Here is a 16,243-nt window from a genome sequence, read left to right on the forward strand (position 1 = left end):
ACTTATTACTAACCAGACTGACTTTATTTCTGTCAGACGTCTACAAAAGTTGATCTAGAGTTTTTGGCTTTTGTGATGTCACAATCATCCTGGACATGTCTGATTTTCAGATTTTACCTGTATATATTCTTTGAATTTATGGGTATCTCATATTTAGCATATAATGAATCTACAACATGAAATCAATATTTTTGTATTCAGGTCTTCTGAAGATTATTGTGGTCATATAGTGCATTAAAACATTTTTAACTCCTGCTTAACTTTGACACACACAGACATCAACAATCATAATATGAATCTCAACAATGGTGACAATCAAAAGTTTCATGTCGCAATGCATGCTGGGTTCCAGGATAGTATAAAACTCCCAGCATGCACTGCTGCATGAAAAAATATATATATTGCCACCATTGTTGAGATTCATGTGCTAAATTGTGATATATCTGTGTGTCTACAAGACAGTGTAGCTCTGTTTTTCTGGTTTATGCAAAAAAAATTAGTCATTGTAATTTTCACGGTGGTGGTAATGTAACACTTTTGGTTGAGGATTAAACTCTGAATGAGTGAGAATGAATTCCTTAGTAAATGAACAGACAATATGATGATTTTGTCATCATAATGAAATCATTCATCACAGCCAATCATCCATAAACTGTGTGTGTGTGCACAAGTGTGCCTTGCAAAAACACAGCTCAAGCAGCAAAAGACACACCCACAAAATGTATTTTAACAGCAATGAACTGTAAGTTATAAAACAGGTTTTTTACTGGAAAAAAAAACTTGGTAAGGTCTAACAGTGTAGCTACTACAAAAAACATGGTTAATTTTCGTAAGTAAAACCATGGTTAATTTTCATTTCTCTAGTAAATACAATAGTGATTTTGAACCATACTATATATTGTATTAAAATACTAAAGTAATTTATAGTACACTTACCATAGAAAATGCAGTAAAAATTTATTTAGTAAATACTTTATTGTTTTTTAACCATCCTTCAATGAATTTGTTGTGGCAATTCTATAGATGTTGTGGTAAATCTACTATAGTAATATAGCCAACTTACTTTACCTAGTAAGTTTTCTACAACTATAGTAAAGAATACTACACAGTTTACTTTAGTAAAATCTAAAGTATACTACAGTACAGTAATTATTACAGTTCATCAGTTAACCGTAGTTAATACAGCATGCTGTAACAAAGTGCAGTAAATACTATATGTACTAGAGATGCGCGGTTGGCGGTTACAGCCGCGGACTCTGCGGATAAACCGCGGATCGTACGGATGACGTGACAAATTTTCTTTTTTAAATTAAATTCGGGCGGGTGGCGGGCGGTTTCTAGTCTCGCGGCTGTCATCAGCAGCGCCTTGTATCGCCCAAAACAGCGGATGGCGGGCGGGTTTGGTTTTGAAAATTGGTCAAAAACATTGATGCGGATGGATGGCGGACGGACGATGAGTTTTGTGATGCGGTTGTGGATGAAATAAAAGCCAATCCGCGGATCTCTAATATATACTACATTATACTAAAATTTACTATAGTGAATAAGTTACTAGAGTTTACTACAGGCATATTTTTACACGTGTACACATTTCAGTTATTCTCATATCTTGCATGCACTGTTAGACCTTACCAGGGTTATTTTACAGTAGTAATTTACTGTTAATTGTACAGTTTGTTACTGTAATCTACTTTATGTTACTGTAAAAATGCACTAAAACTCGAGTTAACTAATTTCACTTGCAGATACCGACTGCCTTAAATTGACCAACTGTCATTTAAATGTATTAACTAAAATTTATAACGCATTAATAACGTGAGCAAAGTATTACTGTAAACTTATTTCATTTGAAACCACAAAAAAAACACTTTTGTAAATAAATAGATTTCCACTGGACCAGCAACTACACAGTCACTGCCTTTTAAATAAAGCAACATGCAGCATATCATCAATGTTTCTAGATCTTCTCCTGGACTGAAGCACAGGCTCTACTCTTCAGCACAATGATGACCCAAACGAAAATATTTCACAGTAAACTACTGGCAACAGTGTTTTATAAACCTGTTTTATAACTTACAGTTTATTGCTGTTAAAATACATTTTGTGGGTGTGTCTTTTTATCTTACACTGTTAACCCTTTCAACCCCACAGGAAAATCCACACTACAAAGAGTAAAAAGGTACATTGACAGTGTTGCAGTGAGATAATTAAGGGAATATGTAAGTGATTGTTGAGCATTAGTGATGAACACCTGCTGTTAACAAGCAGAATCACTGAAGGAAAGAGGAACACAAGAACAGAAAATAGAGAAATACAAGAACTACAACTGACTTTCAGCCATTACATATTATTTCACTTATTATTAGCCAGTAATGGCTTTATTTCTGTCATACATCTACAGAAGTTGTTATTGAGATGTTTAATTGACAATGTTTGATTTGAAGTTACCATTATAGAGATCAGTGTTTACTTCAGTTGGTATGCTGATGCTATAATATGAGCTTTTCTTTTGCTGCTTGAGCTGTGTTTTTGCAAGTCACACTTGTGCACACAAATTTAATGAATGCTTGCTGTTATAATGATTATATTACGAAATCATCATATTGCCTGTTCATTCACTAAGTTATTCATGCTCACTCATTCAGAGTTTAATTCTCAACCAAAAGTGTTACATTACCACCACTGTGAAACCACAGCAATAAATTACAAATATTTTTTTGACACATTCATAAACAAAAAAAACAAAAAAAAAACAGACTAAACTGTCTTGTAGAAACACAGAGATATCACAATTTAGCACATGAATCTAAACAATGGTGCCAATATTATTATTATTTTTTTATTCATGCAGCAGTGCATGCTGGGAGTTTTATACTATCCTGGAACCCAGCATGCATTGCGACATGAAACTTTTGATTGTCACCATTGTTGAGATTCATGTGATGATTGTTGATGTCTGTGTGTGTCTAAGTCAAGAAGGAGTTAAAACTGTTTTAATGCACTATATGACAACAATATTCTTCAGAAGACCTAATTTCAGAAATTTTTATTTAATGTTGTAGATTCACAGATATATGCTAAATATGAAATACCCATAAATTCAAAGCATACAGACAGAAAATATCTGAAAATTAGATCTTTTAAACTCACTGTTACAGCAGTCAGAGAGAAATAAAGTAAGAAGTCCAGGGAGAAGTCCAACTAAAGCAAATACTGATCTCTATTATGGTGACAACAAACTTTATTATTAACTAAATCTCTGTTAATTCTCAACAAGAACTTTTGTACATGTATGAAAGAAATAATCGTAAACTGGTTTGAAAACTGTTTTCACACCCACTGACTGTGGAAGTCAGTTGAAGTTTTTCTCTTTTTCAGTTCTTGTTTCTATGTCCTTCAGCGATTCTGTTTATCAGGTGTTCATCAGTGGCTCAATTCACTCACTTCTTTTCATTCAAGTGGACCATATTAGAGAATTAATGTAGGGAATAGTGAATGAGGGTATAGGGTGTGATTGTGAAAACAGACTCTGAGTGTCGACTTTGAGAGCTGTTTATTCACAGTATATTCCTGTAGGCTAGTTATGTTTTCTATGGTATATTACTGTTTTAATGGAAAATGGTATGATATTGTCAGAATTTGGCCTTTTATTACATCAAGGGTTAACAGTGTGCATTTCAGAAACTAAAGCAAAAGTATTGTGTTTTATCATTTCCTATTACAACTAACTACCAAAAGGGAAATGACACCAACAAAAGTCGTGCTTTGTGGTTTTATGAGTTTAACTCGACACAAGATAACGGCACAGGAGTTTATTCTGACTGCTGACTTTCACAAACATCACTTCATACAACTTTTGTTCTAATTTAATTACAAAACTTGTGGGCTTTGAAGAGTTTTCAGGAGATTCATGCCAATTGATAGGCTATTAGGTACTGGAGACGTCTGCGAACTTTTGAGGAAAATGCTTTGTCTGTTTGCTTTGCTCTGTTGTTTGTGGAATCCCGTTGGTAAGCATATTGTGGCTTCAGTAATACAGAAAAAAAACACTATGTCCTCTAAGTAACGTACCTTTTTTATCAGCTAAAAACACATCTGTTATTTGGATACCTTTGTAAATGTCTTTTGATTTGTCGCTATTATCTAATAGTTTTTTATTCATACTCTTTGTTTGTTTGTTTTGTTTTGCAGGTGTGTTTGGTGATATAGATGTAATGAAGTCCATGTCAGTGATAGAGGGAGATTCAGTCACTCTAAAGCCTCGTGTTGCTATACTACTGAGAAATAAGATACTGTGGCGGTTTGGAGATCAAGGTTCTCTCATAGCTCTCATAGATGTCAGTCAGATCTCATTATTTGATGGTCCTGATGGGAGATTCAAAGACAGATTGAAGCTGAATCACGCTGGATCTCTGACCATCACAAACACCAGAACCTCGGACTCTGGACCCTATGAAGTAAACATCAAGGGAGGAGCAGGAGACCAAGTCAGGAAATTTAATCTTACCGTCTATCGTGAGTAACTTGTCCATTTCAAATTCTTTTATTGGTACAAAGTCACAATATTGAAATACGATTTAAAATAATTAAATAGATGGAATGAGATACAGAATCATCAATTAGTTATTTTTTTTATAGCATGTGTTCTGTCACCTACACTGTAAAAAAAAATGCCTCTCCAACATAAACATTTCTAGTGACCCGCTGCACCTAAAATTTTTAGTTGGCCCAATTTAAGTTGCGGAAACCAACTTTTTTGTGTTGTGCTGACTGACCTGCATGTAGACTGAACTTGAAATAGAATGTTGTGTCAATTAAATATTTTCTGTTGACTAAACATAGCTTGCTGTACTTGTTAGGTAGTGTTATTGTTATATAATAATTTCTAGAACTGAAACATCTGCCAGATGTTTCATTTCAAGAAACATCATTTTCCTGGGCTCATGCTGAGTCATATATGTGGTTTTAAAATTTTTGCCTGAATGGAGTGTCTTCCTTTTTAATTTTCTGAAAAACCTACTTTTTTAAACCTCAGGAGTTATAGCCAAGTCTAGTCACCTTTATTTATATAACGCTTTTTAGGGCTGGGTGATATATCGCATCACATTGTTATGCGCATCTCGTCAGTAAAGCCTGTTCCTAGATTAGTAGTAAATCGCCTTCACCTGCTTTCAGATGGAGCGGCATTTACTACAAAGAGCCGTAGTTCACTGTCAAGCTGAGCCATATCGCATTAATATCGCGGACGTATCGCCAGTGATAATTAATGCGATATGGCTCAGCTTGTCAGTTAACTACGGCTCTTTGTACACAGCAAAAACTCCAGTGTTAAATTAACACTCCTGGGAGTATATATGAGTCCACTCAAGAGTGTTAAAATTAATGAGATAATTAAGTGATTAATTGAGTGATGATTGAGCATTATTGAAGACACCTGAAGAATCACTGAAGGAGAAAATCTAAAATTGTAAGCCACGTTATGGCGATCAATGTTTGCTTTAGTTGGGCTCTTGACCCTTATATTATTAACTTTAGATTTTGTTTGGCTGTTGTATCTGAGTTATAACTGCCAGATGAACAAAGAAAAAAGTGATCTAATGGTGTTGGTTATATTATGACAATCATCATTTGAACTTTATATGTTTGTGATTTATGCTGTTGATTACATAACTATTATTCTGCATAAATATCCAGAATTTTAGATATAATATAAAGGATTTCTTAAAAGTTGTTTTTTAAAAAAATCTTTCTTATTTTTTAATCACTTAATTATCTCATTAACTTTAACACTCTTGAGTGTTAATTTAACACTGATATCTGCATCATATCTTCCATCTGAAAGCAGGTGAAGGTGATTTACTACTAATCAAGGAACCGGCTTTACTGACGAGATGCGCATAACAATGTCATGCGATATATCGCCCAGCCCTAACACTTTTTACATAGTGAGCACTGTGATAGCTAGCTGCATTGACCCTGCCCTTGATAAAACACAGTGGACCAACACCAGCAGCTGACATGGCACCCCAGACCATCACTGACTGTGGGTACTTGACACTGGACTTCAGGCATTTTGGCATTTCCTTCTCCCCAGTCTTCCTCCAGACTCTGGCACCTTGATTTCCGAATGACATGCAAAATTTGCTTTCATCCGAAAAAAGTACTTTGGACCACTGAGCAGCAGTCCAGTGCTGCTTCTCTGTAGCCCAGGTCAGGCGCTTCTGCCGCTGTTTCTGGTTCAAAAGTGGCTTGACCTGGGGAATGCGGCACCTGTAGCCCATTTCCTGCACACGCCTGTGCACGGTGGCTCTGGATGTTTCTACTCCAGACTCAGTCCACTGCTTCCGCAGGTCCCCCAAGGTCTGGAATCGGTCCTTCTCCACAATCTTCCTCAGGGTCCGGTCACCTCTTCTTGTTGTGCAGCGTTTTTTGCCACACTTTTTCCTTCCCACAGACTTCCCACTGAGGTGCCTTGATACAGCACTCTGGGAACAGCCTATTTGTTCAGAAATTTCTTTCTGTGTCTTACCCTCTTGCTTGAGGGTGTCAATGATGGCCTTCTGGACAGCAGTCAGGTCGGCAGTCTTACCCATGATTGCGGTTTTGAGTAATGAAACAGGCTGGGAGTTTTTAAAAGCCTCAGGAATCTTTTGCAGGTGTTTAGAGTTAATTAGTTGATTCAGATGATTAGGTTAATAGCTCGTTTAGAGAACCTTTTCATGATATGCTAATTTTTTGAGATTTTTGGGTTTTCATGAGCTGTATGCCAAAATCATCAGTATTAAAATAATAAAAGACCTGAAATATTTCAGTTGGTGTGCAATGAATCTAAAATATATGAGTTTAATTTTTATCATTACATTATGGAAAATAATGAACTTTATCACAATATGCTATTTTTTTGAGAAGGACCTGTATATATATATATATATATATATATATATATATATATATATATATACATATATATATATATATATATATATATATATATATATATATATAGCCGCTCTGGAGAAAATGTGATGTCATTGTCCTGCTCAGTTCAGTTCTCATATAATGGTGTCAATGCAGGCAGATCAATAATATTGTTGAATATTAAATTAAATGTCCCCAACTAAGCAAGCCAAAAGCCAATGGCGACAAAGGCGAAAAAAGGCGACAGTGGCGAGAAAAAAACCTTGGGAGAACCCAGGCTCAGTTGCTCAGTTCTCCTCTGGCCAACGAACGAACAGTCCATGATTATGATTTAGGCAGCATTATAGGTCAGAAGTCCAACTGGATTTGAACAATCAGAATATCATCCAGTTCCATCTGGTTGGAGATCGGATTCATCACGCTCGTATGGAGACTGCCCACTGAGCAAAATGATGTCCAAAAGATGTCTTTTCAACGTCTTTGTCACAAAAGTCGTACGTTGAAAAGACGTCCACTGAGGAACCAGAATGAAAGTTTTTATGACGTCTATTTTTGACGTGTTCTGCTTGTCCGAGATGTTCATGGAATCTTCATACAAAGTTAAAAACTAGTTCAAATGTGGCCATTGTGGACATATTTTCAGCATCCTTTATGGCCTCAATTATATATAATTTATACCGTTTATGGACCAAATAAACACTCTCAGGATGCATTAAATTAAAACTCATGTTTATTTCAATGTAATTGCAAAGCAACTCACAGACAGTTTGTGTTTGTCAGACATCTACAGAAGATCTTAGTGAAAATTAACAGAGGTTTAGATGTTGATATTTGTTTTATTTTAAGTCACCATTGTGGTGCTCTGTGTTTGCTTTAGTTGCGCTCTTGGTCCCCTCTTTTATTTTTTATTTTCTTGGTTCCCTCTTTTATTATCTTATTTTTTATTAGCTTTTCTTTCGCTGCTGTAACTGTGTGTTTATAAAACACAATTGTAGTGGCAAAAAAGCCAAGAAAAGTAAGATTATACTCATCATAGGGCTGCACAATTAATCGAATTTCTAATTGCGATCATGATTACGGATGCCACGATTACGTAATTGTTCAAAGCCGCGATTACAAAAGAAAATCCACTCTGCATGTGTGTTTAGACTCGCATGATTATGTTATGAGAGGCGAATCACGGCTACTTCAGAAAACCCAGAACAATATGACATCAGGCAGTGACGTAAGTATACGCTGAAATAAAAAGTCTTTAGCCTACTGTCCTGTCAGTCGTTATACTGTGCTCGTAGCGCGCACTCTTCAATTGCACGCGCAAATGCGGCGGCGCGCGTAGTGTATCACTTCACTGTATGAAGTGCAAAAGAAACTACGAGCATGCAACGTCGTTGAAATGTAAATTAGTAAGTCACGGAATAAAAGTAAAATACCAATAAATCACGTATTAGCTGAGAAGGATTTGCATGCAGGTATGATTTTCATTCTATTCACCAGGAGCTGTTTCATTAACAGTTCTTGTTAGTATTGTGTATTTACCATGGGGTGTCGTTTCCATAACCCAAAAATGCCACTTTATTTTCATTTTGTGTTATTTTTTATATTTTTAAATTACTGTGGTGGCTCATATCAACATTGTATTAACAAAAACTAGTTTGGGACTGCTATTTTATTGCTTTAGCATAGTCCTAATGTTTTTCTTTACTATGAGTCATTCTTACAATTTATGTGTATGTTAAGTAAAGGGGGACAGTACTTGTATGTGTGTTAACAATTTTTGTGTAAACATGTATTATAATATACCTATATATATTCAATGTAAATTGTGATAATCGTAATTAATAATCGTAATTACAATTTCAAGGGAATAATCGGCAATTATGATTTTTGTCATAATCGTGCAGCTCTAACTCATCACAAAAAAAGTTATATAATAATCACAAAATTAGTATAAAATGTTGTGTTTATATTTGGCATTTATAACCCCCAACCTTGTGAAACTGCAATATTGGCACCAATAGCTTTAAACTGATCAATTACTTGAAGGTTTATAAAAAGCATGTGCACATGATGTTTTGAGCAAATGTGTCATATAGTCACACACAACCATCAAGATTTTGGATATGAATCCCAACAAAAAAAGCTTGGGAATCAAGTATGGGTTTTGTACTATGAAAGCTACCCATCATGCATTGTAGCATGAAGCTTTTTTTTTTTATTTCAACCATTGTTGTGAATCATATGCAAATTATTGATGTCTGTGTGTGACTACATGACAAGCATGTACAAAACATTTTGTGCACATTTCACTTATATAAATCTAAAAAATGTATTATTTTGATGCTATTGCAGACAACGAAATGCTACCACAAAGAGTCTGTGGACCAAGAGCACAACTAAAGCAAGCAATGGCTGACCTAATTTATGCAGCCTATCGTTTAACTAATTTGAATATGTGTATGCCAGGTTAAAGAGGTGTGTTTTCAGTCTAGATTTAAATTGACAGAGTAAGTCTGCTTCCCGGAAAATGTTAGGAAGATTGTTGAGTTTACGTGCTAAATAGGAAAAGGATCTACTGCCAGCAGTCGATTTTGATATTCTAGGTATTATCAACTGGCCAGAATTTTGAAATCGCAATTGACGTGAAGGACTATAATGCGTTAAGAGCTCGCTCAAGTCCTGGGAGCTAAACCATTTAGTGCTTTGTAAGTAATCAGCAATATTTTAAAATTTATACAATGCTTAATTAGGACCCAATGCATTGTTGACAGAACCAAGCTAATATGGTCATACTTCCTGATTCTAGTAAGAACTCTAGCGGCTGCATTTTAGACAAGCTGTAGTTTGTTTATTATGCGAGCAGGGCAACCACCCATAATAACATTACAATAATCTAGCCTTGAGACCATGAACGCATGAACTAATTGTTCTGCATTTTTCATTGAAAGCATACAGTATGTCGTAATTTAGATATATTTTTAAGATGGAAGAATGTGGTTTTCCAGATGCTAGAAACATGGCTTTCAAATGAAAGATTGGTATCAAAGGGCACACCCAGGTTCCTACACTTGACAGAGCAGCCATCAATTGTTAGACAGAAGTCTAGATTATTATAGAGATTATCACAAGCAGGCCATAGCAATGCCAGATGTCAGCCAAGAGCAAAGAAATAAACCAGAACTGGACAGTATCTGAGCCACAAAGTCTGTATATATTAAATATAGAGTAACCTCAGCCTTAATAAGCCTGTTAACAAGCATAATCACTGAAGGAAAGAAGAGAACAGAAAAAGAAACAAGAAGAAACACAAGAACTACAACTGACTTCAGACACAGCCTTAGATTAAATCAACTGAAGATAACAGAAAACATTGAAACTCTCAAGATCTCAGCAGAGGAGAATTAAACAACTCCACAAGCAGCATTACCAGCTTCACTTATTACTAACCAGACTGACTTTTCTTCTGTCCGATGTCTACAGAAGTTATTGAGAATTATCAAAGGAAACACTTATCACCATTATGGTGACTTCAAATGAAACAGAGTTAAACCATTAGGCCCTTAACTCTTATTAGATCTTTTGTCTTTTTTGGCTGTTGTGACAGTGTGTTTCTCAAACACTTTTGCAGCAGCAAAGAAAGCTAAAGCGAAATGAGATAAGGTGATGATGGTTATCTTTTGAAGGTTTTATAATCATCATGAAAGAGCCCGATGCACTGATGTTATCTGAATCTAGCAACTGTGTTGTGCCATTAACACACTCGCATTACAAACCCTGATACTGTAGCATAAGATCCTGCAGTATTATAACAATCAGTTAAAAAATTTTGACAAACATGATCACAAAAACTTATCATATGCTGACACTAGGGGTGGGCGGATCGATCCTGAAGTATCGATACTTTCGATACTGACGTGGTATCGAAAAAGATCGATCCTCACATAAAAATATCAATCCAAATGTGTTGTTTTTTACCAGTAATTTTTATTAATTTAGAACACAATTCAGTGTGTAAAAAAAGGTTCTAAGTTGATAAATACATGAATGTTAGCGAATAATTGTGTAGGGTAGAACCAGAGAATGTCTAATAAGGGTAGACGGAGACGGGCTCTGGTAGAACTATTTCTCCTAGTCATCTGGATTCAAGATGAAACCAATCAATCACAGAGAGCGTTCGATGCTGGTGCTTCTGTCACAGTGGCCCTCATTTATCATTCTTGCGTAGAAACGGGCGTATATGTTGGCGTTAGATTATGCTTACACTCCTCTCACCGCCTGATTTGTGAAGCTGTGTGTACCTTTGAAATCCAGGTGTACGCAATACCTGCCCTTGATAAATGCCGCGGCTGAAAACGATCGTCATTAGAATAACAGCCCCTATATATTCAAGTATCCGGTTTCCCCACGCCCTCATTTTACACCATGGACACACGGAAGATGTCAAAGAGGAGACACTTCTCCGACGTGGAGATCGAGACCATCATCATCATTATTAAAAAAATAATTATTAAAAAAAAAAATTATTATTAAATCAAACAACAATATAGTTGATGATAAATTCAAAGTTAATTGTATTTTTTTTTCAAAACGCTATAAATCCATCCATTTTTTGTCTAAAAAAACCAACAACAAAAAAACCAACAGCAAGAGAACATGCAACATATAATCAGGGACTCATACTATAAATGAATATAAATTAAATAAGTGCAACTGCATGAAATAAATAAAAGCCAAACAAAATAAATAGTAAAATAAATTAAATAGTAAAAATAAAATAAATATTTCCAATGTCACGTTCCAATATTGTCCACATAAAACAAATAATTTAATAATAACACACAAATACAGTCCTTAAATACAACAATGTTAAAAACACATTCAAATCATTTAGTAACACATTTAGGCTAATAGTCATTTGTGCCGAACTTGAAAAAAGTAATGATAACAATATTCAGGCCTACTATTAGGCTACGTGTTGTAGCCATTAAATAAGTGCATTTAGTTTCATATTTGTTAAAAAATTATAATGTTAATTTTTCCCCATCTATGTTGATTATGAAATGTGAACATAGGCTAAGATAGGATGCGCAATATATCGGGAGACATGCTCAGACATGATTTTGGCCACTTAATTAAGTTTTGTTTTGTAGAAACCCTTTCTTTAAAGTGAATTTCGTTTTGAATAAATTGTATCTTAATTTTAATATTTTTTTCATCAACCAATTGCCTGGATTTAATAAATAAGAAGCAAATAGCAGACAATAGCATCATGAGTCACGACATGGAGGCGCGGGCGCGGTCCCTTGCATTGCAGGTGAACTGGAGCGCATCTCATCACAAATTAAACGAAACTCAGTATATGCCTCACAGACATGATAAATATATCTATAAAGAAAGCTTGAAATGTCTTTAAACAAAACAATTATAAACGAAAAGAAATAGGCTACTCTCTCTATAGGCGCGTTCACTACGGAGATGGTGATCATCAATTTCATCTTTGCAGACACAACACTAGTTTATTAATAGAAATAAAATACAAATTTATTTTTAAAAATGGCGTTTATGGCGTTTTGAAAAAGAGCTCCTCATATCTTTTAGTTTGTCAGTGCGTTTTGTGGTGTTAGGAATTGTTTTTCTGCGCATTTCCGCACTAACTCAAAACGTGCGTACATGTACACCACCTCCTGAGCTGGCGTAGGATTTGAGCGTGCCGTACGCCAACGTCCATATTGATAAATCTCAAAGTCACCGTGGTTTTGGGTGTACGCCAGGTGTACGCTGGGAATTTGGTGTACACACTTTTGATAAATGAGGGCCAGTGTGTTTGGGAAACGAAGCCTTGATGAAAGAGAAACAATCAAGAGTTATTTCGCAATAAACAAATTAAAAGTTTACATAACGGTTAAACATGTTGACGTCAGTAAGATTTGTTTAATGGAATTAATATTTTTATTTTACAAGGATCGATGTATTAAATTGATCGAAAGTGACAGCCAAGGGTTTTACACTAGTTAAAAAAATCTATTTCATATAAATGCTGTTCTTTCAACTTTGTTCATCAAATAATTTTGCATAAAATGTATCATGGTTTCCACAAAAACATGAAACTGTTTTCAACATTGATAATAATAAAAAAAAATTCTTGAGCAGCAAATCAGCATATTAAAATGATTCTCATCATGAAGGATCATGAAGACTGGAGTAATGATGCTGAAAATTCAGCTTTGATCACAGGAATAAATTACAGAATAGCCTATGTTAAATTGTAATAATGTTACAGTTTTTACTGTATTTTTGATCAAATAAAGGCAGAAGAGAATTAAAAATCGTATAGACCCCAATCTTTTGAACTGTAGGCTATTGTACAATAGCGCATTTACTATGATTAGGGTAGTTTGGAAAAAGTCACTGATTAATTACAGGCGAGTTGAGAACACAAATCACAAAATATTTAGTGGTCATGAAAACGTATTTAGATTTAGCATATTAATGATGCATTCACCTCATAAATCATGACACACTGCTCTATAGCACAGGAAAGTGCATGTAAGTTCAAGTGCATACTTTTAAAATTAAGAAGTATTGGTATCGGCGATACTGGCCCTGTATTTGGCCCTGTATCAATACCGAATTTTGCAGTATCGCCCACCCCTAGCTGACACACACAGATATCAACAATCAGCGTATGAATCTCAATAATGGTGACAATCAACAAAATATTCAGATAATCAGATCAACTCTGACCATCACAAAAAGCTACTAAATGTCACAACAAAAACAGTAAAAAATAAAAGCAAATATTTAGAATTAAACAAAATAATAGGACAATTCAACTGCATAATTTATTCACGAGGCAATGCATGCTGGGAGTTTTGTACAATGCTAGTACTACCCAGCATGCGTTACAGCATAGCAGTTTTGATTGTCACCATTGTTGAAATTCATACGCTGATTATTGATGTCTGTGCGTGTCTGCAAGGCATTGTAGATATTTTTTTGTGCTCATTCTTGTTAAAGGAATAGTTTACCCAAAAATGAAAATTCTGTCATTAATTATTCATTCTCATATTGCTCAAACCCCGTAAGACTTTCATTCATTTATATTACATTTACATTTATTCATTTAGCTGACGCTTTTATTCAAAGCGACTTACAATTGCTATATGTCAGAGGTCGCACGCCTCTGGAGCAACTAGGGGTTAAGTGTCTTGCTCAGGGACACATTGGTGTATCACAGTGGATTCGAACCCGGGTCTCTCACACCAAAGGCATGTGTCTTATCCACTGCATTCATCTTTGGAACATGAATTAAGATATTTTTTATTAAATCTGAGAGCTGCATCACTCCTCCATAGGCTTCTTCCGGGATTGAACCTTGTTCCCCAGAAAGTTATTAATGACATCGTTAAAATAGTCCAAGTGATTACTGTGGCTCAATCTTAAGTTTATCATATGACGAGAATACTTTTTGTCCACAAGTAAAATTTAAAAATGGGGTGAAAAAGGCAACTATCCATTGATAATGTAACTGGAAAAACAAGAAAAATGAATGTCTGGTTTAAATTTTTCATATTTGCATTTGCATTATATGGTCTGAAAACTGAATTGTGAAGCGTTACACGGACCCCTTTTTCTATTTTACTTGTGCTAAATTGTGACTTCAGAAATTTCAGAAAAATCAATAAATGAAATCTAACCGATTTTCAATTTTTCTATTTTTCATCTTGTAATTTGCGCCGTGGGCGGGACCATTATCACTGGGGTGTGGCCGTGGACTAACTTTACTATCATTTCAATGATGCAACTGCTTTATTTACACTGCATGCAAGTTGAGGAGAAGTTTAAAAGATGGAACACAGGATGACATTTTGCACCCGAAGTGCCTGTTTTTATTGTTAATAACTGCACTGTTAACCCTTGCTGTAAAAAAAGGCCAAATTCTGACAATATCATACCATTTTCCATTACAACAGTGTTTCCAGTATTTTACTGTAAAAAAAAACCTGGCAAGGTCTAACAGTGTGTGCTAAATGTAGAATTCAGGAACGGTGGCCTAGCTTATTTCGCCCGCTGCCCCGCTGGTTTGTATTTATCTAGGCTAGCCTATTATTCCTTATTACTTTATTTTATTGATGCATGCCTCCAGAGATGGGAGTAAGTCACACATGTTCAAGTCTCAAGTCCCTACTGTTACGTGCCTCCCCAGTCTAAGGGGTCAGGGAGGCAGTAACAAGGAAATTATCAACAAGTTGGCAACCAAGAACTCTCCTCCCCTGTCTCACTCCACAAATCACACAGATTTTTAGAACTCAAAAAGACTTTATTTGGATTGATCCAAAGTACAAAAGGAAACGGAAAGCGTCAATAGGCTTCGGGAGGGGACAAGGCCAAAACAATAAACATAAAGTTCTGACTATAGGAGAAAAGCCTTCTTAACCTTTCAAAATAAGATAGAAAAGAATAAAAAATACCTTACCTCACTCCCTCTCTAGCCAAACACAGGAGAAAAAGGTGGACATAACATAAATGGCATCCTCCTCCCTACTGCTTCCAAAATAAACTTAAATCAAAAAGGAGTCTGGTAACTGGTTTGAAGAATGTAAGAAGAGCTGGTTTAACCGCAGTCCAAGTCTGTTCAGATCAACAACAATCAACAATGTCAGCAATTGACAACAAGATGTACAATTGCTCTTAACACACATGCAAAGGGGTGAGGCAGGAGAAGACAGTCTGGGCACCCTGGAGTCAAAAGAGGATCTCCCCCAACTGGCTTTTCCTTTCCAGCTTTATCCACGAGCTTCCCTAGTCAGGAGCCAATCAGTGGGAACCAAGAGATGATAGTAATTCGTATCAGCTGGCCCCCATTTGGACATGAGAGAATGAGAGAGAGAGAACAAAGAAAGAAAAAAAAACACCAAAACATTGCATACACCAAAACAATTCATCACAGGCTCTGGAGAGTGCATCTGCCAGCAAGTTCTCCGAGCCCTTCTTGTACTGAATGTTCAAGTTAAACTCTTGCAGGTAGAGTGACCAGCGCATCAAACGCTGGTTCTGATTGCACATGCGAGAAAGAAAAATTAGAGGGTTATGGTCAGTATAGACGACTAGAGGAATACAACTACCTCCCACATACACTTCAAAATGTTTGAGTGCCATCACTAGTGCCAGAGCTTCCTTCTCTATGGTACTGTAGTTGCGTTGACTTTTAGAGAACTTCTTAGAGAAGTAACAGACGGGATGCTCGACACCATCACCGTCATCCTGCAACAGGACTGCGCCAGCTCCCACAGCACTTGCATCTGCTTGCAGTTTAAATGGAAGAGGT

General features: G+C 35.8%; 1 protein-coding gene across 1 annotated transcript in view; it reads left to right on the forward strand.

Annotated features, from left to right (window-relative positions):
- The first annotated feature begins 4,214 nt into the window (after positions 1 to 4,214).
- The window catches only part of LOC143746119 (SLAM family member 5-like), a 67,155-nt gene continuing 55,126 nt past the window's right edge, over positions 4,215 to 16,243 (forward strand). Inside the window, exon 1 of the mRNA XM_077237886.1 lies at positions 4,215 to 4,515. Within this exon, the coding sequence (XP_077094001.1) occupies positions 4,215 to 4,515 (301 nt within the window). The remainder of the gene's footprint in view (positions 4,516 to 16,243) is intronic.

Source organism: Siphateles boraxobius, unplaced genomic scaffold, assembly GCF_051911475.1.
Source record: "Siphateles boraxobius isolate OS27281-9 unplaced genomic scaffold, OSU_SipBor_1 21, whole genome shotgun sequence".
In the NCBI taxonomy this organism is placed as follows: domain Eukaryota; kingdom Metazoa; phylum Chordata; class Actinopteri; order Cypriniformes; family Leuciscidae; genus Siphateles; species Siphateles boraxobius.